The sequence below is a fragment of the Drosophila rhopaloa genome, unplaced genomic scaffold (genome assembly GCF_018152115.1).
Source record: "Drosophila rhopaloa isolate 14029-0021.01 unplaced genomic scaffold, ASM1815211v1 contig_2, whole genome shotgun sequence".
Classification (NCBI taxonomy): domain Eukaryota; kingdom Metazoa; phylum Arthropoda; class Insecta; order Diptera; family Drosophilidae; genus Drosophila; species Drosophila rhopaloa.
In genome coordinates, this window is record NW_025335083.1 from 15,932,287 (window position 1) to 15,959,047 (window position 26,761).

General features: G+C 37.7%; 2 protein-coding genes across 4 annotated transcripts; both read right to left on the bottom strand.

Annotated features, from left to right (window-relative positions):
• Positions 1–15,230: 15,230 nt before the first annotated feature.
• LOC108053224 lies at positions 15,231–24,743 on the bottom strand. Of its 3 annotated transcripts, none has more exons than XM_044459751.1 (6): positions 24,564–24,743; positions 18,341–19,179; positions 17,651–18,020; positions 16,523–17,119; positions 15,857–16,203; positions 15,231–15,658 (listed from the first exon to the last, which is right to left on the bottom strand). In XM_044459751.1, exons 2-6 carry the CDS (start codon positions 19,124–19,126, stop codon positions 15,443–15,445), a joined length of 2,316 nt encoding a protein of 771 aa, XP_044315686.1. In that variant the 5' UTR covers positions 19,127–19,179; positions 24,564–24,743; the 3' UTR covers positions 15,231–15,442. The 3 variants fall into 3 exon arrangements, with proteins under 3 accessions (XP_044315686.1, XP_044315687.1, XP_044315688.1); XM_044459752.1 differs by having other exon boundaries at positions 24,557–24,743; XM_044459753.1 differs by lacking the exon at positions 24,564–24,743 and adding an exon at positions 23,747–23,885.
• Positions 24,744–25,501: 758 nt separating this feature from the next.
• On the bottom strand, positions 25,502–26,041 carry LOC108054022 (probable cytochrome P450 4d21). The gene is made up of 2 exons (XM_017136771.2): positions 25,989–26,041; positions 25,502–25,934 (listed from the first exon to the last, which is right to left on the bottom strand). The coding sequence occupies exons 1-2, from the start codon at positions 26,039–26,041 to the stop codon at positions 25,502–25,504; spliced, it is 486 nt and encodes a 161-aa protein (XP_016992260.2).
• Positions 26,042–26,761: the final 720 nt, after the last annotated feature.

The following is a 26,761-nucleotide window of genomic DNA, read 5'->3' on the forward strand; positions in this document are numbered from 1 at the left end:
TCGTGACCAATCCATTTCAGTGAGGTTACCGAGGTGCCAGGCAATTACTTATTTATATTTGCAGACTTTATACCCCAAGGCTGCTTCTGTCCGTTTGTGCTCCATCTAATGGCTTGATACATTTGTTTATTTTTGGCCAAAATAAACCAGAGACCCGCAGACACACATGTTTGGCCTGCTCCCTTTCATATTTTGAATGTTTCTCGACTGCATTTTGATTAAGTAGAAAATTTAATTTGTTAACATTTGAACTGGTGCGCTACTCCCAGTTGCTTTGGCCATGTAAATGGAATCGAACAGAACTCGGAACGCATAAATCAAAACAGCATTGACAGCATTTGGGACATTTTTTTTTTTCATTATTTTTCGATGATAAAGCGTGATCTGGGGGCGGCCTGAAGGCAGTTTATCAAAATAGTTGTCAGTTACTTAGTGGCCTATCGGCAGAATGTGCGTATCTGTGCGGCTGTGTTGCAATTAAGAGAAATTGCTGGCCAACGCAGACATAAATAGAAATTAAAAGCGCAACGCGAATGATATTACACCATTAAATGCGCCATTTAAGTGCAAGACGACAAGGCGGCGATTTAATTACAGCAAATTGCCAAGATGTTTCAACATGGCCCGATGTTCAGGGGAGTCGGCAATGCGTTAATCCAATTTGTGTGCCATTAGATGACCCACATTGAAAGTGGGCAAGTGGACAAATGGACAAATGAGCAAATGGGAAGCGGAGATGTACAGATGGATGGCCAAGGTAATTGCGGTGCATTGGCAATGTCAAGGTAACCAGTTTTGATTACAACCTGGAAAACGTCTTCGCCTCCATATCGCTGACATAATTGGCCAACACTACGTGTTTGATTCGAGCACTCCACACATGAAAAAAAAAACATAATTAAATGACCTCCGAAGAAAATTAAGTCTTTTAGAAAACAACAAAAGGCATTTATATTGATTACATTTTTAAAACTTTTCTCACACATATATTTGCTTAATTGTTAAGACATTATGAAATTAAGTAATAAACAGTTTTTAAATTGTACAAATCTTTTTTATGAATTCTTGCATATAAAATAATAGTTACTTTTAATTAAAATAAACCGAATAATGAATTACCGAAATGCTTAAACTAGCTATAGTTTTTATTTTAACTGTGATAATAGACAATTTCTGCCATACTTTTCGCCGTGCAGAGTCGTTTGTTCTGACTCCAGGATATCCGTCTCGCTATATTTCATAATTTCGAGAAAATACTCCCTGCCTGAGCCCAGCACTTGACTTGATTGATTGCCAACTCAGTGACTGCCAGTCGAAAGCAATTTCCACTCGAGCTGAGCTCAGTGCGACTCCTAGGCAATCCGTAAGTACGTGTATCTGTATCTAAGCCAGTTGTTCCATATGTGGGTCGTCGATTCGCCGTCGTCAGTGCAAATTTACGGAGATATTTGCATGTGTCTGGCATATTACACCGAGAAAGAGTGGTGGGGGTATAACAACATTGGGATGGGCTTTGTCAGGCAGATGATCGATTGGGTTGCTTTTAAAGCGATTATGGGATGGTCGGAACTGGTCACTCAACTATGCCAGTTGTTAACTGACATGTTTTTGCATCTCTACATCCACAGGCAGGGTAAAAAAATTGCGTAACTTACAAAAAATACACACTAAACACATATTTTAATAAAAGTATGGCAAGTAAATACAATTATATTTAAGCATAGATTTTTATTTTTAAGATCATTGGTAAAGATGATAATCCTACAAATAGTAGTAAGTAAGTTCTATAATATTTAAGTATTTTGTATTGAAAAGTTAATGCAAGTATAACATATATTTAGATAATAACAGAAAGGCTTAAGTTACGATATTTGTGATAACATTTATAACATTTATCGTAAGCCTTAAAACAAAAATGTATTATATTGTAAAGCAAGCTTAATTACTTTTACATTAAATTCTTTCTGAATGTTCGACATTTAAAACAAAAATGTATTTTTTTGTTAGTTCTGATTTTAGAAACGCAATTTCTTGTAATTTAAAGTAATATTTTATATTCATAAGTATTTTTTCTATCGCCTTTGTTTGCCAAGTTTCCGTGTTTGAGTTTCCTTAGGGTATCCACAACTTCTTTCGTGTTTAGCTTGTGTTTTTCCATTACTCGGCTGAAGCAGATGTCGTTGGCATGTGAGTCTGACTTCCCAAAACCCACTCCCCCATTAATCTCCCTCGGCCCCCACAAGTGTCGAGGGGTAAATGACTCCAATTTGATTTGTTTGGGTTGCCTGGGCTCTGCTATTGATGCTTGTTTGGGTTGAATTAAAATCGCTTTTTGGACTCGAAGCTGTCTAGTCAGTAAGCTGCTCCCAGGCGCCCAATCTGGCATATATACGTACATTTATACTTCACGTTCAACACATATAGATTGGCCTGTGTGCATTGTATAAATTGTAAATTGTCTTTATCAATTTGAAGTGCTAGGCGGATTATTTATGCAGCTTGCCATGAATATTTTCATAGATAAAGTGCGTAAATTCGCTGTTCTCATGTCTCAGCTGCAGTTTCAATTCGATACTCAAGTTTTTGGGTCACTTTGGGCTTAAATTACGCACTGTAGACCATGGGCAGAGATTGCTGGCCGTTGAAATATTTAAATGCCCCGCCGCTGACAACTTCATTTGAGTGGAAGTGTTAGCTTGGTTGGGGAAGTGGGGAAATCGAGAGTCCGCATTTGGTTTTGTCATGAAAGGCGTAAATACAGTCGGAGGTATTAGTGATACGTGTTTTTAAAAATTTAATGACTCAATTATAGGCAGTACTTTGTTGAGTTCCGAAATATTTAAATCAACTGCTGGACTAGTCTATTATTTCCAAATTTAATTAATTGTAATATTTCACAAGTTTTGATCTCAAATTTATTAAGAAGTATTATTTAAAGCCTTTTTAATTGCATTTTTAATCACTCATCAATATTGGTCAGGACTTTTAGAGCTGGTCAACTAGGAAATAACAAAATTAGGGCAAACAATGGAGGGGATTAAAGCAGGAAGCTGCCCGCACAATGGGCAATCAGCGAGGGTCCTCCTCCCTCGTCCTTCGACCTTGGCCTCCTCCTCATTTCATCTGGTTTTAGCCTCCCCCTCTTCCTGCTCTAATTGCACTTCCTTTGTGCGTGATGGTTGTTTGTTGTTGTCGGGGCGTGAGTTTTTCGACATTAAACAGGATTTCGGCATCCAGGATTTTCCTGCCTGTCCATCGGTCACTTTCACCACACGAAACTGTTTCCATTCGCATTAAAACATCGAACTGGTAATCGCTTTATAATACCAAGCCACCGCAGAAATTTTGTGCAAAAATTTCGGCAGCTGGCCGAAAAAAGATCACACATCCCCCTCAAATCAAATGAAGCGCATCTAAGCCTTTAGCTACTGTCCCATAAAAATCTCCACACAGTTTTGCCGATTTTTTTCACGCTTCGTAATCTGGCACTCATTCGAATTGCTTCATTTTGAACTTTCACTTTGTTTATGGGTCGTTTTTAATTAATTTTTGTTATTTTTTATCCCAAAAAAGTATTTTTACCCCTTTTTCCCCTGTTTGCGCTAAACAATTTTGACATATTTATGGTTAAGACTTCTGTGGGTTTCATACGGGAATAAAGGGTTGATTTTCGAATAGTTCCAAATGTGGTTTGCACTTGATAACTCACAATCAGCGAGTGTGTTGAAAGAGAAAAAGGAAAAAGGTGGCACAAATCCGAAGTAATAGCTCTGCTGATCGATTTACTTTCTCTATTGAAAATGTTGCGTTTGTACAATTTTTTGTAGGGGTCAAAGGCAATCATAATTTCATATTTATTTTGCGAAATTATGTTTGTTTTACTTGGAGCATGACTGTGTTTTAGGGTGAGTGTGTTTTTGGGTGTAAAAAGAATTTTCTTTTCATAGGGATGTACAATTTTTTTGATAAATATCACTGAATCAACATTAAATAAAAATCGGCTTTAAGAAAATTGTGAATCACAACCAAACGCTATATAAACTCTTTAAAGTCGACATTTTAAAATGTTACAGTGCTTTATTATGTTGGCATTAATACTTTTTTAATTAAAAAATACCAAATTTATTTTGAATTAAAAGTTAAAAAATTCAAAAATTCTTTTAAACTATCATAACATTGACACTTAGGTTGCCTCATCTGCTGTCATCTTCAAATTATCCTTGATACTTGAGTATATTTTAGGGCTATAGTGTAGCAGCCAGCTTAAAATTTAACTAAATGTCCCTTTTCGTCAGTTGCCTCCTTGTTTTGACTGTACTTCGCTGGCAGCTGGCACTTTGCCTCGATGACTACATGAAAACTGAATTGCAGCGGCTACTTGAAATTGGGAACGGGGCGTGAAATTTTTACGATCGGTCTATCTGTCTTTTTTCCCGTCAAACGACTGCACGTGCAACGAATGCCGAGATAATGACGTTTGACATATTGTGAATCGCTTACGAATGACGAATGTGTTGTTGTGCCATCGCTGCGACACTTTCAAGTACAGTGGCTCCTGCGGCGGAACAAAACCCAAAAAAAAAAGGAGGCCTACACTCTTCACGCAGGCGCAACTGTCACGGGCAATTTGTCACAAATCAAAACGAAAGCAAAGCTAAGCCCGGAAGTGAGCCAAAAGGGGTGACTACTCATCCGGGGGCTGCGCAGGCGCAGAACCAGATACAAGATACAGTATCTGTAGCCTAGTCTCTTCCTGGGCGTTGTGTAATCCATCAAATGGCATTCGGCACGCTTTGCTTTCCGCTGACGAAGCGTGTCAGAGAAACGACTACCAGCTGGTTCGGCTAGATATCATCCTTTTTACACCAGGATAAAATGTTTACGCCGTCTAAGTATTTGAAATCAGTTTTACTACAGAGTATAATGCTTATTTTCAATATTTTTTCATTCATACATACATTAATAAGAGGTCGGTTTTTAAGAAGATACATTAATGCTAAAAATATAAATTATTATTTAACATTGAATTAAAGCTTATCGATGTTTTAGATGCTAAGCAATCTATTACTTTTTAAATATTAATCATGGTAGTAAAGAGTGTACATATTTTCTTTTTAAATACTAGATGATCAATGATTTTTTTTACCGTGTAGGACATCTATCCTAAGCCAGTTCAAATTGCTCGTTAAATTTTGTAGCTCGTGCCATAAAAATCATCGACCTGAAGACTTCCTCCTAATTTTGTTGTGACACAATGCAAAAGGTAGAGAGTGAATTTTATGCGCTCGTAACTTGCCCTAATTAAATGCAATTAGTCGGGCCAAGCAACCAGCTGGCAGGACATTTTCTCAATTAGCCAGAAAAATGCATAAAAAAATGTATATACATTTTGTAAGTGTCACAAAAAAAATCATAAAAATTTCGGTTACTTTTATATGATTTTATTTTTGATGCCCTGCAGCGGATCAAAAGGGGTTTTCCTACCCCCTCCATCCCCTTATTTTTCCTTTTCAATGCATTTTCTATGCAAAATACAAAGAATTTTCCTCTCCTCGTTTTTTAATGTATTTTTTATGAATATTTTGGTTCGTTACACGCCTAATGACAGTTGATGTTTAATGGGGAACACACCCCGTGGGCACAAACACATAAATCAAGCAAAAGCCATTGCCTAGATTTCTATATGTGCATGTACGAGCATAAGCGTATAGTGTATTCGAAATCAAAGAAGCATTTTTGCCGCCTCATTGCGGACCTTGACTTGCCTGAAGCCAAAGACGACAAGAACTCGCCGTGTCGTCACCTGAGGTGAGCCTCACCTTTTAATTAATTAGCAGCACAAAAGGTTACTCATTTGTTTACCATGTGCCCCCACAGATTTTCGCCTTAAACTCTCTGCATAATTAGGCAAAGATGCGCCCCAAATAATGACTCACGTGTAGCCAAATAATGCCCCACACATGTGGTACGCCCACGTGCCAACTCAAGGTTTCGCTCAAACGAACCCAAATGAACTCTGGACTTGGCTATTTCTGGATAGAAGAAAAACACTTTATTAGGGGGAAGAGAATGGCCAACTACTTTGTAGAAGTCGTCTTTAACATTCTTGTTTAACTGGTTCTGATGAATAAAAGAATTCCAACTATCGTAAGTCCAAAGAAACTAAAAGCGAAGCAGATTGATTTAATGATGAACAGCTAAGCAGTACATAAACTAAATTTAAATATATTTCTAGTTTGTAAATTTAGTTGCTTAACCTACATAGAGCGACTACATTTTTTAAACTTGACTTACAAATACTCCCTTATAATATGCATGTAGAAAAAAAAAAATACTTTTTTCCCCGAAAAACATAGTTATTGAGATCAACCAACGCCCAGCACTTTGCAACTCCATTTAAATCCATTTCCACCCGTTTTTCGCCCCTGAAAACTCTGAAATGTTTGCCAAAGGAAAACCAACTTGCAAGGCAAACAGCACTTGAGACTTTTCTATCCGAATGGAAATTGAAATTCGTATGGATAGCACGTTCCGGAGATATGTACATTAACATGTGTACCCACAGCTATAGAAATTCATGATGCCGAGCATATTTACTTGCGGCTGTCAGGTCATAATTGAGCGAAAATTTCCATTTGCCATTGCACAAGGAATTTCCAATTAATGAAGCATTAAAAATTCGCATCACAAAAGATTGCAATGTGGTGATAAAACAACCGCAGAGATAATAGAGAGACTCGCTGAGGGAAAGTTGATTGCAATCTGGAAACTGTCCCTGATTAAGGATCATCTGCGATGCCATTCTATTGCGAATATATATAGAGCACTTTCCCGGCGGGGGGTTGCAAATGTGTTTGCAAAAAACCGAAATTCGGTTGCAAACTCTCGATTGTGGAGTGAGATACAATTCACGCTCGAAGGAATTTTCGACAAGCTGCATAATGAACTAGAATGGGAGCGAGTAGGCGAATGTCTACACAGGGGATAAAGTTGGCCATCGAATTGGTATTTCTGCACAGAACAATTTAATTTATTTCCTTTTATTTTAGTATTTAATTAAAAATATTTAGGAACCTTCTAAGCCTGACAAATAATTGCTACTTAGCCGAAATATTTGAATTTTAATTATATATGCTATACATTAGTTGTGAGAAAAATAAACCCCTGTAACCAAAATGTTTTTAAAAATATTACAAGTGTGTTAATCCATCCATGTGGCAAAATTTTGCACTTTTATTTGCTATTTTGTATATTTTCCAATGTGCAATTCAGCAGCCAAACTATTCGATTTTCGATTAACGAATATATCAATTTATACAAAACTATTTAAGCGATCCATTCTCTGCTGTCAGAGAACGTCGATCCAATGCCCTCCCTGGCTCCCCTGTTCATTAGAAGTCGTAAACGTGGGAGCCGCGACTGCCGGCCATATATCAATCTCAATCCCAATCTCCGTAGGAATATCAATCCCAAATCTCCAAGCCCAAGACCCATGGTAAAGCGTGCCACCGGCGGCAAACAACAAAAACGAATCGGCTTAAATGAAATTGGTGCAATTTTGATTGATTTATAATTGAATGTGAATTGTTGATAAGATTGTGATAAACGACATTCACATGCACGGGTATTGGTATGGAGAGTATGCCAGCGAGCCTGGCTTGGGGACCGCAAAAATTATGTGAAAATCGAAAACAGGTTAACCCACTGAAGCCGCCAAGTGGAGGGATTCCGAGGGGAGTCCCCTGCATCGATCGTCCATCGCTGGCGTCGGCGGCATTGCCAATTTGATGGCATTCGCTTCTCGTTTGTCGCCAGTCCAAGGGGACGGAAAAGCCAGCCAGTGGAAAACGAGAACTCATTGGGGAATATCAAATATTGTACACTCTTACTAATACAATTTATCTAAAAGAATTATTCTCTTTTTAGTCGGAGTAAACATGGCATTATGTATTTGAAAAACATTAAAATAAAAATAAAGTAAAAGATTCACCAAATAAAGGATATTAAGAAAATGGAAATTAATATTTCTAAACGATTCTTGTATTTTCCAAAAAAAAAAGTATGATTGTTAAGTTTGTTTAAGAAGTCTTATTATTATTATTTTCAACAAATCCACCTACAAAACAAAGAGAACATTAAAACTAATAAGTTAAGAACAAAATATTTTATTTGTTTCTAAAATATTTTGTATGTTAGTAGCTAAAGTAAACTTGAGAAGACTAAAACTTCCTTCTTGTATTTGCATAATAATTCTTAGTGAGACTTTCCAACAAAAAAACACTTTTCCAATCATAGAGTATTGCCGAATAATAAGTATAGATGTCGAATTGGTCTCAAATGCATAATTTTCGTTTCATATCGATGGCGATTTGCATTTTTGTCGCTTTTGTAGCTGGCTTTATGCATAATAAAATCAATAAACGCACATTGAAAACTGCATATCAATGCGGAGTTCGATTCGTATCGCTTTTGCTTCAATTTGAGACTCCGGCACAGTGCTCGACAAAAGTCTTGTTTTCGAAGGCGACATTTAATTGCCTGCGATTGGCTTTTTTAAAGGAGGGGAAGGTGGAAAGGGGCTTTTGGCGGATTTAGTGCGTGGCGTTGTAATTTTTTTTGTCACTAGGAAATGCAGTTGATGTGAGTTAAGAGCCGAAATGCTGGCCGAGCTTAATTTAAACAGGAAATTATGAATGTTGACTGCAATTTGTTTATGCAGCTGCTGAGTCGGGCCCCCCCCTTAACCCCCTACTTCCTCAATGACTGAGCAAGATTGGCCGTAAAGTATTGGGACGATAAAGTTAATTTACTCTGTCGGTGTCTTGTGTTTGGTCGTTGTTTTGATGGCGAATATTTCACGCTACTTCCAAATGGCAGGCAGTCGGTCAAAAGGTGCCTCCGATCGGCGTCTGTCATGCATCATTAGCGGTCTCAAAGGCGACCGATCTGGGTCCAATATACAAGTATAGTACATTGTCGACAAGCTGCAAAGTCCATAATTAGTCATGTGCGTCGCCTGTCAGGCGTACGCCTGCTGACAGATGTCCTGATCTATTCTTATTGCATATGGAATGGTATCGGAACAATAAGAAAATTGCATTCGTTGGCAGGGGGCCGCCGAAGGTTATTAGTCATTGATATGCGCTTTCGAGAACCGCACCTTCAACATGAGTATCTGGCTCTGGGCCTGGCTCTTTCTTTATGTGGATTCAATTTCGCAGTTGTCTGTCTATTAACAAAGGTTCTGTTCACATGCGGTAAGGGTTACTTATGGTTCATTATCAATGGTTAAGGTGGGATTGGTTCCTTGGAGTTTTTAGGGGGGCTCTTACAGTAACACTTCTAAAATCTCAATATTTTTACAGAAACCTCAAAAAAATCTGTTAGGTTGAATATTCTGAAGGTTTTAAGGAATGTGAAAAAACATGTATAAATATTGCACCAACTGGTTATTACAAAAATATGTCTGAATAGATGATGACTGGGTTCAATATTAATGACCATTGCTCATCAAATGTTGTGTACATTTTTTGTTGGTATTTCAGTATCGATGAAAATTTAAAAAAAACAAAGCTAATTACATTGACTGACACTTAAAAATATGCGTTGAAACTGAAAGTATTTGGATAATTCGCCATGCCACTTATGGATTCACTGCTATTCCAGTAATTTCCTTTTTATTTTCACCCAAATGACGCCACAGTGAACACTCATTAGGCACACGCCAAACAAGCTGCGCACCATTCACCGGGCCACTTTTTCTCATTTTTCTCAGGATGCCACACTTTGTTCAACTATCGCCATCTAATGTCCAGTCCAACAATCCAACCATCCAACAGCCAATTAATTACCCTCGAGAAACAAAAAGTCAGTAAATCATTTTGAACTTGACATTCGGAGCGGGGCGAATGCAAATGCAAATCCACATCCACATCCAAATGCCCGGCTTTCGACTCCAGGTGAGGCAATTAACGGGGGGCCTGAGTTTCAAATCGGAGAGGTGTCGCATTTGGCCTATGAAACTGGTCAACCGGCTGGAGACTTTTTCATGAAGGAAGCCAGAAAACTATATTGGCCGGCAACATGATTTAATGAGCATTTATGCAAATGATCAGACCAAATGTGTCCGACATTCTCCTCCTGCTGTTGTAACTTTCGGTGTTATCCTTTGAGCATCCTGTACATGCTCGTAAATCATTCACAATGTGTGTTTGCATATGTGCCGAGGGGTGTGTGGGCCTTCAGATCAATTCAATAGAGAAACAAAAACGTATGCCCAAGCCGAAAACCAAACCCAAAAACCCTACAAACAAAAGAGGGGCAGTGGCCGATGACACTTTTAGCTGCAATCAGGCGTAAAAAGATGCTGCCCAAAAGCAATTTTCACTTTTGGTTTTTCGGTTTTTGTTTGCGTTTTTCCTTTTGCGAATCAATGGGCAGTGATACAAAAAGAGACGACCAGAAGACCTGGAGGGAAAGTGGAGGGAAAGCGGAGGGACCCATCATCAATATTGCAACAATGCGACACAATTTCGGCATCAGTCTTTAGGTAAAATGAGAATGCAGTTTAGAGTTTGAGATACCTAATAGTTGATCTGTTTATTTCAGCAAAATAAATTTTATAAAATGGTGGATGATGAGATTTAAAATAATATAATGTTTATTATAGGATGGGTACTTATTAATTATATTTTTATAATAGAAAAACATGTCTGTGAATGGTGTAACAAAATAAGATGAAAGTGACCCAAATTGACATTATTTAATTTTTAAATACTATAAATAAATGTGTTCCCGTTTTGGAACCCTTACCAATCATTGCGTATGCCCTTAAAATCCGTTAGATGATGGGTGTAGCAATTGTCTGGTCCGATCCATGGATGAATGGTCAGACACCCAAGCCGCAGTGACAATCCCCAAGCCGATTCCCTTCGGCGTCCCTTTTCCGACTTGTCCTCTCTGTGTTTATGCGGTTGCCTTTTGGCTGCTTATTGATTTTGGTCAAGTTTTGTCTTCGTGCTGTGGTCGCTCCGAGCAGTGAAATCAATTGGAAAATGCGCTTAATGATTTTCCAAGATTTGTGCTCTTGCTCTAATGGCTAAACTGTACTTTGGAGTGGGGCATTGGGTAAGTGAGATTGCACAGAAATCCCCGATAATGCCACACCCATTTCCTACTGTCGGAACGGAATGCAGACACAAATTTAAACGGGATAAAGGGCAGATGGGTGCTGCACCCAAGGGGTAACTTCTTGCAGAAGGGGGTTGCACCTTTTCTTTAAAGCGATACAAAATGTGCAGCTCGATGCCCTCTTTTTATTTCGCTGCTGGCACAATTATGTCAACTTCTTGAACTGATCCTTAAAGTTCATATCTTAGTTCACAATTCAGGGCGGAAGTGTGCGCCGCTTGCAATTTGAAAACGATCAAGCGTAACTCGGCTGCAATGAGCCCAGTAATTATGGGTGCTTATAAAGACGGTTCGCCGCGGGATATTCGAGGGTTTGAAGAACCCTTCTGGGGTCGCAGGATCTACTTGGGTCAGTCTCTTGAAAGGATCTTCAAGGATACGGGTAGATAGGCATCTTGGGTGTGCAACTGTGCACAAAGCATTGCACTCGGGGTTTATTGATGCATTACAAAATCTTATTGCAACATTTTATTACATTTATATATTCTTGCAATCTGCGAACTCCCACTGTGCCATTTCTTTCGCTAAATACAATGCAGTATTCAGTTTTCCAGTTAAAAGTCTTTTCGATGTTATCCAAGATTATAATTGTAATATTTTAAGATATATGGAATTCTTAATCATTTATTTTCTACTTCAATACTTTTTAACTACATTTTCCTGTTTTTATTCGTTTTATTTAAATCATTTAGGTACTGTACATTATTTTTAGAACTTTCAAAAACCGCTGAGAGTATATACCTTTTATTTTTCATTACTCACAAGAATTGCACCCATTTAAAGTACTTAAGCTATCCACTTCCTCACAACAAAAAGTCCCAATCTGAATTACAAAATTTTCAATTAATGTGATGGCCCACCCGCTGGGCAAAGATATTTCGGCATTCTGATACTCGCATATGGTCCAAAGCCGGCTCCTACACTCAGTTAGACACACTTGTAGCCCTGGGATGTGGGCCCACTCAAAATGGGGCCATTTCAATCGACTACATTAACAATATTGCCAGTGACCCGGCTCAAGGAGAGGAAAAGGTCCACAGCCCAAAAGGGCACTAAACATGGAAATTATGCGTGTCCATTCGAGGGTTGGGGCCCTGTCTAACACCACTCTATTTCATTTTATGAGCCAAGGTGAAAAAGCTTTTAATGCCAGTCAAGAGAATAAGTTTTTTCTGGTTTTAAATTTCCGTTAAGTTTCGTTGGTATAATAGTTTTCATAGATTTTTTTTGGGCACGCGCCCAGGATAATATTTCGCACCTTTTTTCATCCGAATCGTTTAGAGATGAAAGTTTCAGATTGGAAAGACGATTAATATCACTTAATTAAGGTGAAAATGTAGATGCCTGACAGCTGTCAAATGTGTATGAAACGTATCAAATGGCAGCAGAGGAACAAAAAAAATGTAGTAAAATACAGGAAATCAAATATCATTTTTTTATCCCTATTTTTCGGTAAGTTTTTTCGGGTGGTTTTTCGTCTTCGCCCAATTGCCCAATGTTGGGATTAGGGATTGTGCCGAAAACATATATTAATAGTCTCTCTGCCCGGAACAATGACAGCAATCAAATCGCATTTGCCGTTATGCCAAAAGCGGATTTTTGATGGCAATCAATCAGAAAAGTGCCCCGAAAAAAAACTCTCTTCTCGGATTGTTTTCCCTTGTTTTTGCCAATCGGTTTTTGTATGATTCTGGGGTGAAATCAAAGCGCATTTAACTTTTGTGGTTGTGCAAATATTCGGGACGAGAATTTTCGCAATCTGCCATCATCCGCCCCTAAGCGAAAATTTTCAATTTTCAGCAATGGGCTGTCAACGGCTATGCGAAATGGGTTCTAAACTAGAGTTTGGTTTTCGGGGAGGAGTTTCCTATGGGCTATGACTGCAATTTAATCTGTCTTGACAAGTGTTGTCGCCCGTTGTTGTCTCTCTGAATTTTGGAGCTGCATTATAAATGCAGTATTTGTTTATGGAACTACCCACTTCAGTTTGTATTACACTACCAAAAATATTCTTAATTATGTATTTTATTTTTAGACATTTATTTTACTTTGAAATATAGCTGTTATTTTTTCATTCTTTACCAGGCATTCTAAGCTTTTAATATGGTTTAAAAAATAACCAATTTGATTAAGTACATTTTTTTAAATACTTTTTTAACCACTCAAATTATCTCAAAGAATTAGTTTCGAAGGTACAAATTTATTTCGAAAATATTTAATAAATAGTATGATATATGAGCTGCACCAGCTTTTTCGAGTGTACTGCAGTCAGCTGGGTTGACATTTATATAGATAATGGACCCCGTAGCATTCAGTGCACCCCCAAATCGATAACAATGGACTGGTTAATTGAATTGCCCAAACCAAATGGTCTCGGTCTTTTGAATGCGTGGGCAGTGCTGACCAGAGACCACACTCATAGCAAAATTAACCCTAAATTTTAGAAATTCGCCCTAAAACTTTATTTTTTCTAAATCCAAGAAAAGATTTATATTTTCAAGAAATTTTTTTCTCAAAACAAGAAAACTTTTCTTAAATCAAGAAAGTGTTTCTCAAATGTAGAAATTGTCGCCATAAACTGAACTCACCCTAAATCCAAGAAAGAATTTCTATATTTTAGTAAAAATGGTACTTATTTTTATAAATTTTTTTCTTCAAATTAGAAATTCTGCCCTAAAAAATTATTTACCCTAAAAAATAGAAAAATTTTCTCAAATTAACCTTAAAAATACGATAACCCTAAAAAATAGAAACGCTTTCTTAAATATAGAAATATTTTCTTAAATATAGAAATATTTTCTTGAATATAGAAATATTTTCTTAAATATAGAAATATTTTCTAAAAAATAGAAATTAATCCCAAAATATAGAAATATTTTCTATAACATAGGAAACATTTTTTAAAATGACCATAAAATTGTTCTAACCCTGTCTGAGTAGCCTAGGGGTTAGAACGTCTGACCAGAAATCTAAGCACCGCAAGTTCAATTTCAGCTGCCGACATCTTTCTTTTTTCTTTTTTTTTACTTGTGTTATAAACACAGATGAGAAGTAATGCTTAGAACGACTAAAGGTTTTACCCTTTATGGAAAAGTAATGAAAACATTTTTTGTCATATGAAATATCATCTTAGAAAATTTATTTTAAATATTTCGACTTTCACAGTTGCGACTTAACGAGTTCTAAAAACTTTTTTAACCAATATTCTTCGCAAACGCCCCATCATATAGTCTTTGGTTTGCCATGCGCTCTTCGCGCGCGACCGTGGCTCCATTCAATGTCTTTGAACTCACGCGCGGGAGACCTGGGTTCGAATCCCACCGACGGACCAATAAAATTAAAAGTTTTTTCGGATAAGATACATATCGGATTTTACTTGTAAGAACTGAAATAAGTCATAATTGTACTAATTTCTCTCTCTCTTTCCCACAGAATTACAGTTGAAATCGATATTGGCAATTCATTAGAGCAATACTAATACAAACTTTTCTGAATGAAAAGCAAAGTGCTTAAATCATATATGTACATATATATATACATATACATAAGTCCATAAATCCTGAATGAAAAGTTACATCATGAGGCACATTTTTTCTAATTTTTAGAAAAAATATCCTACTTTTAAGAAATATTTTTCTATTTTTTAGAAAAGTTTTTCTTGTTTTTAGGGCTCTTTGCCTTAAATTTTAGAAAGGAACGCCCTTAATTTTAGAAAAATTCACCCTACAATTTATGGTGCGATGCCTTTGAAGTCAAAAATAAGGCGAATTTCTTGTTTTTAGGGTTAATTTTGGTATGAGTGCAAGGTTGTGTGGAATAATGTCCCGACTTTAATTGTATCGATTTCATTTGAATTTTGTTAGCTCATTGTCCAGCTATGTCTATGGCTTTCGAAATCACAAAACAAAGGAGAGAATATGTTTTCTGGAATATTTTTATGCTCCTGACAAGGTAAGCCGGTGGAAATCTATAAAAGATTGATAGTTCCCTTGGACAATATATGAAATTAAGATTACCAAGCCTTACCCAATTTCACGTAATTCTTTTAAGCTACTCACATCTTAAGATTTATTCATTGCTAAAAATACAATTTTCACGCAGATAACAATAGTTAAACAACACTAATCACTAAACAACTTAAGCACTAAAAAAGATTTACATATTTATCATTTATCATACATATAGCGAGCGAAAGAAAATACAAGTGGTGAGAAAAAAGACATAAATAATCATTAGATACAAGAACATCACTCTAAGACTTGGGCTTTCGACTTCGATTGGGCATGGTTCTCAAGGAACGCCTTGTACTGGTAACCGGATTATTGGTTGTTGTAGTACTTGTTTCTGGTGGTGCTGTAGATGTTGTGGGTGTTTCAGTGGTGGTTGTGGTCGATGTGGTCCGCCTTCCACTTACACGCTCCCGATAAACGCACATTATTTCATCAGCAGCATCGGGACAATCGATTTGCTTGTTGAATAAAGAAAATATTTGGAAATGGTTTGTAAATCATTTGTATCTTATTAAATCTGTTATGCATTGTGACTTTATATAAATATTTTTTTAAAAGCAGCTTTAGTGTTATAAAAAATATTGGAACAAAAAAGAAGATAATGCGGTTTATGTTTTTAAACAAGAGTAAGAATTTTTTTTTTAATTTCTTCTTACCTTATCGCACAGTTGACTGACTGTGATGCACTTTCCACTCACGCATCGAAGTTCATGAGGACGACAACCACCTGGAGTAGTCACAACTTCGTAGGGCGCGGGTATTGTTGTGGGTGGCGTAATTGTGGTTGAAGTGGTGCTGGTGGTGGTACTGGTGGTGCTGGTGGCTCTATCTCTTTCCCGCTGCTGAGCCAAAGCAGAGCTGGGAATCGCACTCGCCGTTCTAGCCGCTGGAGTTGTGGTTGCTGCAACGCTGAACTTTACAGAAGTGCGATTTCTCTGCGAATATTTGAATTTATTCTCCGAATCACTTGTCATCATTATCTCCTTGCTGTCACGAAAGTTAACTATGAAAAAAAGACAAGTTTGGTTTTGGTTTATGGCTAAAATGTACACTTTTTACTTTAAAAATAAGTTATATAAATATTTTTATACACTTTGTGATGGTTGTTGTAAAAGAATAAGTATAATTCCTAAATTTAAATGCATTAAATAAATCCTGTAAATATTTAATAATAACTTAAAGCTTATTTAACTTATTTTGTACTAAGCAATTTTTAGATAATTTAGTCAATTTAATTAAGATGAGCTTCTATATAACAATGTGTTAAATGTTAAGGTATTACCTTAAATTTAGATATATTTGTTGTGTGATTGCTTACTTACCAAAACCTTTGGGACCACCAGTTGGCTCCTCAGCACTCAAATTAACCGGGGGAGCTGGGGCAGCCACCTGATGAATCTGGAACTTGGTCTCCGTGCCCGCATCCTCATCGGTGGTGGCAGTGATATAGGTATATAGCTTGTCGTTCGTCTCATTTGGTGATAGAAAACTGGCGTAGGAGAAGACCCTTGGAAAGGCATTCAGTTCGGCCTCATCAAAAGGGGCCAAGTCCCCCGATCCGTAGTCATCGCAGTCTTCCTCATCACTCCCATCGAAACAATCAAAGTTCAGATCGCAACGCAAGTTTTCTGCGATACATTTCTCATTCGAGCGACAGCGGAATTCGTCCTGTTCGCAGACCAAACATTGTTCATCCTCGTCCTCGCCACCTTGGCAATCCTTGATCTTATCACACTGCCAGTTTTGGGGAATGCAACTGCCATCATGGCATTGAAACTCATTTCCATAGCAATAGTCCCGTCTTCTTGTGGGATCCTCGCATTTGTGGCTCTCATGGGTATCGGGATATAGGCTGCAATCGAATAGTTCGCTCAGGACATCCGAGTTGGCAATCGCTATGGAACAGGACTCCAGAATGGCTATAAAATGTAATGCAAATTTAAAAACAAAGAATTAGTTAAGTAAATTTATTTTGCTTAGATTATAATCAGCGTAAAGATATTTTACTGTAAATTAAAATTGATAACATTTCCAAAACTACGTTTTTTTGTTATGTACTTGTAATATTTGTTTAATAGACTAAACTTTTCATCAAACAAATTGTTTAATTAATGTAATTTAATAAAAATTTTGTCTTGAAAATGTTTTCATTTGTTATAGGGACTTATAGGGAATCCAATTACGAGTCTTTTGAGGCATGCCACTTTGGAATCGGCTTAAGTTTGGCAAAGTTATGGACTTTCGATGTCCAATTTTGGGTCAACGTTAAACAAGTCATCGGAAAATTATAAATAACTAACATGAAAATGGGTCCAAAATTTGATCATCGTTAAATTGAAAATTTTGAATGCAGATTTTTAGAGAATCCAATTACGAGTTATTAGAGGCATGCCTGCACAAATTCGCATGTCATTTTAAACAAGGCCCCTGAATATATCTGTATGTCTCACCCTTGCAGATGCGACGACAGGGCGGCAGCTGTCCAATGTGCAAGGGTCGGCACTCGGGTTCCAGGGCGCCACAAACGAATTCCGCCGCCCTTGCCGAGCAGTTGGACCGGATGAGCTCCTCGTAGGCTGCCATGGAGACTGCATCCCGGGGCGCTGTCCCCTCGCGATTGGAGGTCAGGTCGTAGTCGAGCACTCCCTGGCACATGGGCAGCATCGTCGACTGACAGCCGCTGTTCGTCGTTGAGGGGGTGGTCAAGGTCATCGCCTGCGTGGGTCGAGCACCATTCGCCGAGGGGGGCGGCAGGGTAGGGGACACCCGGGTCAAAGGATGCTCATTGCCAGCTGGAGTCGCCTGGGGTTTGGGCAGTAACTGCAATATTGGTTCAGTGGGAGAGGTGATAATTAGGTGACACAAACTTTCCAGATGGTACATAAAATGTTTGGTGGGGAAGCACTTTTGCCAACTCGAAGTGTATGAAATAAAGTTTTTACTTTGGACAGTTCAAAATTAATATTTTGTTACCTAAATATAGACATTTTACTTAAAATTATTTTTAAATCTATTAAAAAAAGTTTTATATTGTATTATTGTTTTATAACTTGTATGATAAATAAAATATAAATATAAAAATATTTTGATAAATTGCTAGCATGAAACATTTTGCCACTTTAACTTAATCCACTACTCACATCTTTGAGCAACTGCAGCATTCGCTTGTCCTGTTCTATGGGCACCCCGAAGCTGTTCTGATGGCCCGAGGTAAATCTGATGCTATCCGCTGGCAACAAGGTGTCATCGTAGTCCCCATCACCATCATCCTCTGGATCTCCCTCCTCGGCAAAATAAGTTTCAGGCAAATCCGAACTTTCCTCACCCTCATCCACCGCTTTAAGTCGTGTGGTTTCCTGGGGCTCCTTTTCGGTGGTGCTGGTGATTTCCTCATCCCAAACTTCATTGCTATTCGAACTCGTGGATGTCAAAGTTGCTTCATAGCGACGCTGTAGGAATTTGGCCCTAGCCACACTCACATCGTGAAGCCATAAACAGTAGGTGATCAGTCCGAAAAATAGCAAAACACTGGCCACAAAAATAATAGGCCATCGCAGATATTTCCACCTGCAGGCGCGTCGCGCATAGCCCAAAAGCATCCAGGGTGTTGGCTTCTCTGGGCTCTCAAACTTGCCATTCAAATAATAATTAGCCGTCAATGGATACTTGTAGCGTCGAACTTGAAGTTCAGCTAGGGTTTCGGGACTTCCCAGCATTCCAATGTGGTATTTTTGGGTCTCACCCCAGCACGATTCGCCGGAGGTGCGGGAGTAGTCACTGTGATCTTTCAGGGGTCCCTCATTATCATCGTCGATCGTCTGCACCGTGATGTTGAGGCCATGCGGATATTTGGTGGGCTGACGTCTCAATCCGGTGACTGATGAGGTCTCATTCGCAATTACTTCCAGCTGCTTCTGTTCGTCCATTATTACCTGAGCTCACCTTTTGAATGGCCCCTCCAAATGTCAATTGCCAAAAGCTGCACAAAAAAAAATTTAAGAAATATACAAGTAAATATTTTCGAATTTTGTAATAGCTTTCATAAAGAAACCATTTTTAATATGCAAATATGCAACCTATAGTTTTATAGGTTATTTATATTTTTTTAATACTATGTGTCCTTTTAAATATTTTATGCTTAACCAATGAAAAACAAAGTTATAACAATAATAATGTGTGTTTTTTGTTTATCTAAAAATCTTATGCTATCACAATACTATTATAATAAAAATATTTAAATAGGCCCTCCAACTGATACATTTTCTATTTTTTTCAGTGTCAACTTTGTATTTGCTAAAGTTACATAATCCACGGGTAATTGCTATTGTCTAACTGATTTCCAAGACTTTTCAGCAGATTAGGGCTCTGCTCCTCTCTCCTGAAAAAAAACTGATTCGCGAAAGGCAATCGAATTGCAGATGAAAATGAAAGTGCCTGTCAATATGCATTTCGGCATTTCCACAATTTGTGGAAAGTTGTCACCCAACCCGAGAGATTGCCGATCTGCAATCTGCTGCTTCAATTAAGCTTAATTAATTCCCCTCAAAAACCGCAGCATCTTCGGCGAATTAAGAAGCAGCTGGACCTGGTGCAATTTGGTTTGGATTTTCCCAAGCCATCAGCTGCGATAAATAATCTTATAGTCGTATATACGACGAGCATACGTACGAGAAGCCCCAAACGTATTGGCCAATAGTTTAGAAAAATTGAAATGCGAATTGCATTGGGCAAGAGATCGCCAGCAACAAGCCGGCAAGTGGCTGCTTCTGCTGCAGTAACTTCACATAAAGTTGCAGATACACAAAAGCCAACGGAAAACTTGTTAGCCGGAAAAACGAAGAGCAAGCGAAACAACCGAAACAACGGCAATAATAGTTGGAAATAAGCTGGCGAATCTGACTGACACGAAGAACAGATGCCCTGGGAGCGGTTATTATAAATGGGAATGTGCCAATTCAAAGCTGGTAATTGCATACAAGAAAATGTCAAATAAAAAGGTATTTGCAGTGCAGAAACATGGTTTATTTTACCAGATATTTTTTAGACAATGCCATTTCCATAAAATAAAAAAAATATGCAAATTTTAAGGCGATTTCCCAATCGATAACCAATATGGAGCTCTTGGTGTAAACAATTTCGAGAAATCTATTCTTGTACACAACAAACTATTCAGAAAAATTGTCTAAAATGATTACGGCTTACATGATTTAAAAATCATCTAGAACGACTTAAGTTAAATTGTAAAAGAAACATATATTTAGATGTTAGACCCAACAAGGTATATCTAACTAGTTTACACCCTCTAAAATTGATGGGTTCACGGTATCCCAATCAGAGTAGCTTTACTTGAGACGTCTTTCGGTGTTATGTATTCATGTTACTACGACTTTATACCCTTTTCCCCTGAATTGGCATTGCGAGTGCAATGATCAAAAGGCGCCTGAGCTTGGCGGCCACAGTTGGCTGAGTGTCGAGTGCTGAAGTGTTTTGTTTTGTACATATTTTTTTAGTTTTGGTTCAGACAACTCCAGTCGGGATTGCTCCTCTTGCTCCAACTGCTGCCCAACTGGTGCTAGTGACCTTTTCACTTTTGTTTTCGTTGCTGCCTGACTGCCTGCTTACTGCCAAGTTGCAAAAAAATAAACCAAGCTGCCCAGTTTCCATGCTACTTCAAGTGTTGCGGCTTCTTGTTGGGAAGCTGAAGAGGCGGAGACTACGGCCTATAATGGGTACCAAATCTGCGGCACCGAGCAAAATATTCGATCTATATTCAGAACTTTACATTTATTTTAATGATCTGTTTAATTAAAAAACTCGAACCCAATAATATTAAAAAAAACCTATTTTCAACCAGTTTTTAAGAAAGTAAATATGTTTAATAGCAACTATTATAAAATGCAGTTCTTCCGAATAATAAGGTTCTTATTCTTTTCAATGTAAGATTTTCTAATCGATCATACAATATTAATGATCATGTTTATTTACCAAATAGGGTAATATTTTTCTCAGTATATCAACATCTGCTCCGTCGTTCGTTGCTCGATTAATGAGCTGCAGTCCGGCACTCAACTCTCGCCTCTTCAACTCCTCTCAGTTGTGCAAAATCTTTTACTCAGTTTTTTTTTGGCCAGGTTATTAAGAGTTTTGCTGGCGGCTTTAAAGATTTGGCTAAGGTCAGTTGAATGGAGGAAAATGCTAGCCAAGTGAGCAATCGACAGAAAGGTCATAACCGCAATTGACGGAGTGCTGTGAAGAACCTTGCTCTAGGGTCGAGACTGAGACTTTGATGGGTGTAACCAAAGAGCACGATTACCTGGTGAGGTGGGTCTTAAATGTCTGCGGTGAATGTAGACTAGGGAACCTGGGGTTTTTCTAACTTACTTAACGACCGATGCGCATGTCAAGTTGTGTGGGAAATGAGGTAATCTACGTACAGAGTGGGCATTTTTAGTGGTTAGCAGATCCAAGATCTCCTCGGTTTTGTTTCTCAGTCACGCACCTATCTAGATCTTTGGCAACCTGTCTAATTAGTAACTCTAACTGCATTCGATATCTGAATGGCTGTATCTGCGGCTGAAAAGCACTTCCAGGCATTGTTCAATCGCTGGTTTGGCCAGCCATTAGAACACATTTGGGCAATGGTATGCCTCAATGCCCAGCACTGTACTTAAGGCCCCTCTCTAGTGAAATCTTCAATCGGTCGAACATATATGGGTTGCCCAACACCATATAATTTTGTAGTTTAGTTGAGCTGCTTCGATGTTGGCCATTTCACACTTCGAACGAGAACGAAACAAGCTAGTATTGCACTGAGAAAAAAATATCTGCTTAATATTACAAACAAATACTTATTGGAAATCTTTTCAAAACGACAAGCTACTTTTTCTTTTAGTTCATTTTTCAATGACTGATGAAGTTCGTAAAATATAAACAATCTTACGAATTATGCAAGGAACTAAGAAATTTTCTATGAAACCAATAAAAAAATCTTCCATTCTTTGCTAATAAATTTAGCTATTCTGAGCTTCCAAGCGTTTTTAATTAGGAAACCTGATTTTTCCAAGTGCATGGCCCGCATTCCTGGTCAGGTAAATTGCATTGAAACATTGCAGCATCCACTGGCAAATGTCAGCTTATAAGTTAAGTCATTTTGTGACTTGGAGCTCTGCAGCAGCAAAACAGCAAATGCAACTGCAACTGCACAGTTCAAAGTTATTTTGTACAAATAAATTGTTTATGCTTTTCGATTTTATTTTGCCTCGGCCAGAGTACGTGCCATGAGATGTTTTTTTCCGTGCGAGGTGAGCCGGCGACTCTGACCAGTCCAAGTGCGATTGGAAGTCGGGGCCTGAATCTGAATCTATATGCGAAGCTGCGGCCAGCTGCCTTCCGAAGCAGTTAGCGGGTGGATTATGGCAGTTAGACATTGCGATTATGGCCTTACATGAGCATACAACTTGCTACAGTTTTGCCAACTAAATTCTGAGTCATATTTGGAAAACAGAAGATCAAGAGGAGCTGGGTGGTTATGACAATCAGCGATCGGTCGTGTTTGGGTCGAGGTGGACTGGGCTGATTAGATGGCAACAGACTGAATAGATTCCACCGATTCTGTCCGATTAAGCCATCGATCATTGTTGACATTTCAGCAGATCGTGGGTGGATAAAGGCACGTCTGTATTTTAATTGACTTTTGATTCATGACATGTACAATCTCCCGTTCTTTCAACTGGTTTCTCATTACCGCATAGCCAACTTTAATTACTTTTGCATTGTGTTACATTCTATGGCTCCTTTTGTTATGCGAACGAAAATTGATCAGTCATGGATTCGAGAGTTCTCTTTAAATTTATTTATTACCACTTATTGATCAAGATAATGGTTTTAATTGACTTAACATGTGATACAAAAAATGTTTAATAGTGTATAATAAACAACAATATTTGGAACTAGTCTGGTCATAAAAATTCTTTAGTTCATTTAATTCTTAGATTTTGAAACCATGTTAGGAAATATCAATTATATCGATTTATAATTACGAACATTTATAGGCTTGAAGTAATTATCAATAAATTATGTAATAGTTACCGGAGGGTATATTAAATAAAGATATTTCTGACTAAAAAAAAGTATTCGTTAAAAATTCAAATTTAACATTTTTTTTATTTTTAGAATTCAGGAGTACCAAAAACTAATAAGAGTTAAGCATTTTCATTTGCTTTTTAAATTTGTTTTTTAAATAATTCTTTTTGTTTAAACATGATAAGCTAGTAAATATTTTAGGAATATCAATATGACGAATTATGCACAACTCAGAAAACCTCTTCATGGTAAACTTATGATAATTTGTTAACTTTTAAATAATTCTAGAAAGGCTATTCCACCAACATAACATTAATCTTCAACTTCACATGATCACTCAACTGGGGAATGATCTCAGAGTAGTCTGCTGCCAACCATAATCAACTTTTAGCACCTTGAAAGAAGATCTTAGAAAAATTCTGCCACTCGCCTTATCCACTAATAACTCGTTGATATTTACGCACATCTTAAGATCATCAAAGTAAGATTTTATTATTTTTTAGTTTAATACATGAGCTGCATTTAAATCTTTTTACTAAATCTGCTTGTCATCGAAGCAATTATTCCATCAATCAGGCCTACAAGAGATCTCAGCATCTGCACAATCATCAAACGCCAGACGGTGAATTCTTGTTTGCACTTTGTCTATGTTCCACCTGTTTGCTCATTTGAATAAATTTGTAATTAATGCAGCTACCAGATTTTCAGATTTTCAGATTTGTGTTTCACACCAGCAAACATTCATTCGATGATGATCGCAGCTCACACGAGAACCGCACTTTTGTCACTTTTCCACGCTTTTCGGATTCACTTTGCGGTCGAGATTTTTATTTTATTATTTGCAGGGCAACCGCGAATGTTTATGGATATGAGAATGTGAGTGCTCGACATTCATGTTATGTTAATCAATGTTGATTGCAACTTTATTTTTTTCGCTTCCATTTTTTTTCTATAATTAAGTGCAAACTTCAAAATTAATTAAAGTGACTTTGGTTTGCTTTGCACATTGCAATTTGGGCTTGTTGCACTGTAATTACGAGCGTCTTAATTTGCATAAAAATTTCGTTTGGCAAGCATTTGTCGGGCATTTTTCAACACAGTAATAATTGTGGGAGGCTTCTTGGTTTTTTCCAGTTTTAATTTCTTCAAATTTTGAAGTTTGTTCGAACACAGTCATTTTTGGGGTTGATCACATATCACTTAATTAATTTATAAAAAATTATACGCTTTGGCCATAATTGAGGACCATATTTTCCCCAAGAAGAAAAACTCACGGCTTACACTTATTGTGGATCTATTGAAGATTTATTGAACCCGCTATTTTTGAGCCGCATCCGCGCGATCGGCTGCCAAAAAACCGACTGAAAGATACAACCTCGACTGAAGAAGCCAAAAACATAAAGCTTCTCTTTTCGATTCTTCTGTAAGAGTCCAACACGAAGCTCACCTCAGCTCGGCTTGGCTTTCGGTTTCGATTTGATTTCGCTTTCAAGCTCAAACCACGGATCAGGTCTCAAATCGCCGGCACTTCGAGTTTCTCTCTTAAAACCAGCTCTAAACACTCTTAAAAAATGCACTTTACCTCTTTTTTTCTTCGATCACTTGAAGTCATTGGTTCACTGTGTCGCCTGCTATTTTTTCTTTTATTTATTTTTTCGGCTTTGCAGGCAATACTTTAATGGCTCTTTGCAACGTGACGTTTAAGTTATGATGAGATTGTTTTGCCTGACTTTTATGCGGTCGTATGTGTGCGGAATGAAGCGTGCCCAGCGGCTTTAAAGAATGTTTTAATGTTGGAGTTGTGACAAAAAAAAACTGTCGTTACTGGTTGTCGGTCTTGTGTAGTTTTGCTGCGATCGTTTGGGCTGAGGTTTCTGCAATTGGCTTATGGAAATTTCGCACATGTGGGTGACAACTTCGACTGCGAAGTGGGTTAAGTGGAAACAGCAGATGAGTCATGGAATGCCAAAAAAGGTAGAGCCCTTTAACAATCGCATACGTAATGCAGTTAGAAAATAGGTAGGTAAATTTAAATAAAATCTCTAAAAATAGTTAAAAGTAAATATGTATATCCTATTTATCAGAACTATTAGAAGAACACTTTTATTTATTTAATTTAATTTTTGTATAACTTGTGCTTAGCAAATTATAGAAATTCTGTGAGACGCACGTACTTATAGCATACAAAAATTTAGGTAAACGGATATCTTATATTCTTATCAAAAACATCTGGGCATAAGGCCAACATTATTTCCCGAGGAAGAACTCAATATAAATGTATATGTAGCCTTGAGCTCCTTTCCAAGGGTAAGTAATTCGAAGTGTCGTATGACCTTACTAATCAGAGTTTTCAATTGGAGGTTGGCAAACTTCTGACCCATGCAGTTCTTGGGACCTGCACTAAATGGAATATATGCAAAGTTGGGAAGCAAAGCGTTTTCACCATCCATCCATCGTTCGGGCTTGAAAGTCTGGGGATCTGGAAAGTATTCAGGATCTCGCAGGACATAGTAGGGCATCAGAAAAATATTCGTGTTGCCTGGAATGGTTTGCTCCCCAATCTGCACGTCGTTGGGAATATATCTTCCGATTATAGGAACTGGTGGGTGAAGACGCATTGTCTCCTTAATAACGCAGTCCAGATATTTCCTTCTACAAGGCAAAAATTATAAAATGATAAGTCCCCTGATGAGTCAATTCACCCACTTATTGGTCGGTAGATGCCGTTTGCCTTTGTGCGCTCCAGAATTTTTCGGCATTCAATATTTCAGTTACTTAAAAAATTGTTTTTAATAGTAATCTACCTTGTGCAAATTTATAAATTTAGAACTTTTGATTAACTTTTTTTTTTAACACCTCCACGTCTGATACCTAGCACTCTTATTAATAATCTTTGGGGTACGTAAGTCATAAATATTTATTTAATAGGTTAAAATGATTATCTATTCAAATAAGCGCTATATGCATCATAATTAATGAATAGAAACGTATCGCTGCTCTAATTACCGACTTCATACTGTACACATTTAAGCCTTTAAATTGGTAAATTAGAAGCAAATAAGTAATTATTAGTTTGATATTCTAATTACCCTCGCACTAACGATTGACCTTCTTTAAGATTCCAATCCCAAAACTTTCAAAACAAGACAACAGATTTGAGCTCACGGCATAAGGCCGTGTTATAAGAAAAATAAAAAAGGAAACACAAAGCGTTGCACAATACACTTTGCGGCATCCACATGTGGCATACTTAAACAAAAAGTCCTGTCGTCATACTTCACCCCACTCCCACTCCCAGTCAGCTGTTTGGAGCCATGGCTCTTTGGAACCCATGTCCGTGGACAAGTGCGCTATAATTGGCCTGGCCCGAGCGACTCCGTTGCCAATTGCAATTCCTACAGAAAGACCACATCACTACACCTAAAAAAATATTTGTTTTTTGGGAAACTATATATTTTTATTTTTATAAAGTAAAATAA

Excerpts from the sequence above, each read along its gene's own strand:
- LOC108053224 (XM_044459751.1), bottom strand. The coding sequence starts at position 19,126 with ATGGACGAACAGAAGCAGCTGGAAGTAATTGCGAATGAGACCTCATCA. Across the intron at positions 18,021-18,340 it reads TGCTGCAGTTGCTCAAAGAT|TTACTGCCCAAACCCCAGGC; the intron begins GTGAGTAGTGGA and ends CCAATATTGCAG. Across the intron at positions 16,204-16,522 it reads TGGTGGTCCCAAAGGTTTTG|TTAACTTTCGTGACAGCAAG; the intron begins GTAAGTAAGCAA and ends TTTTTTTCATAG.
- LOC108054022 (XM_017136771.2), bottom strand. The coding sequence starts at position 26,041 with ATGCCGAAAAATTCTGGAGCGCACAAAGGCAAACGGCATCTACCGACC. Across the intron at positions 25,935-25,988 it reads CGGCATCTACCGACCAATAA|AAGGAAATATCTGGACTGCG; the intron begins GTGGGTGAATTG and ends TTTGCCTTGTAG.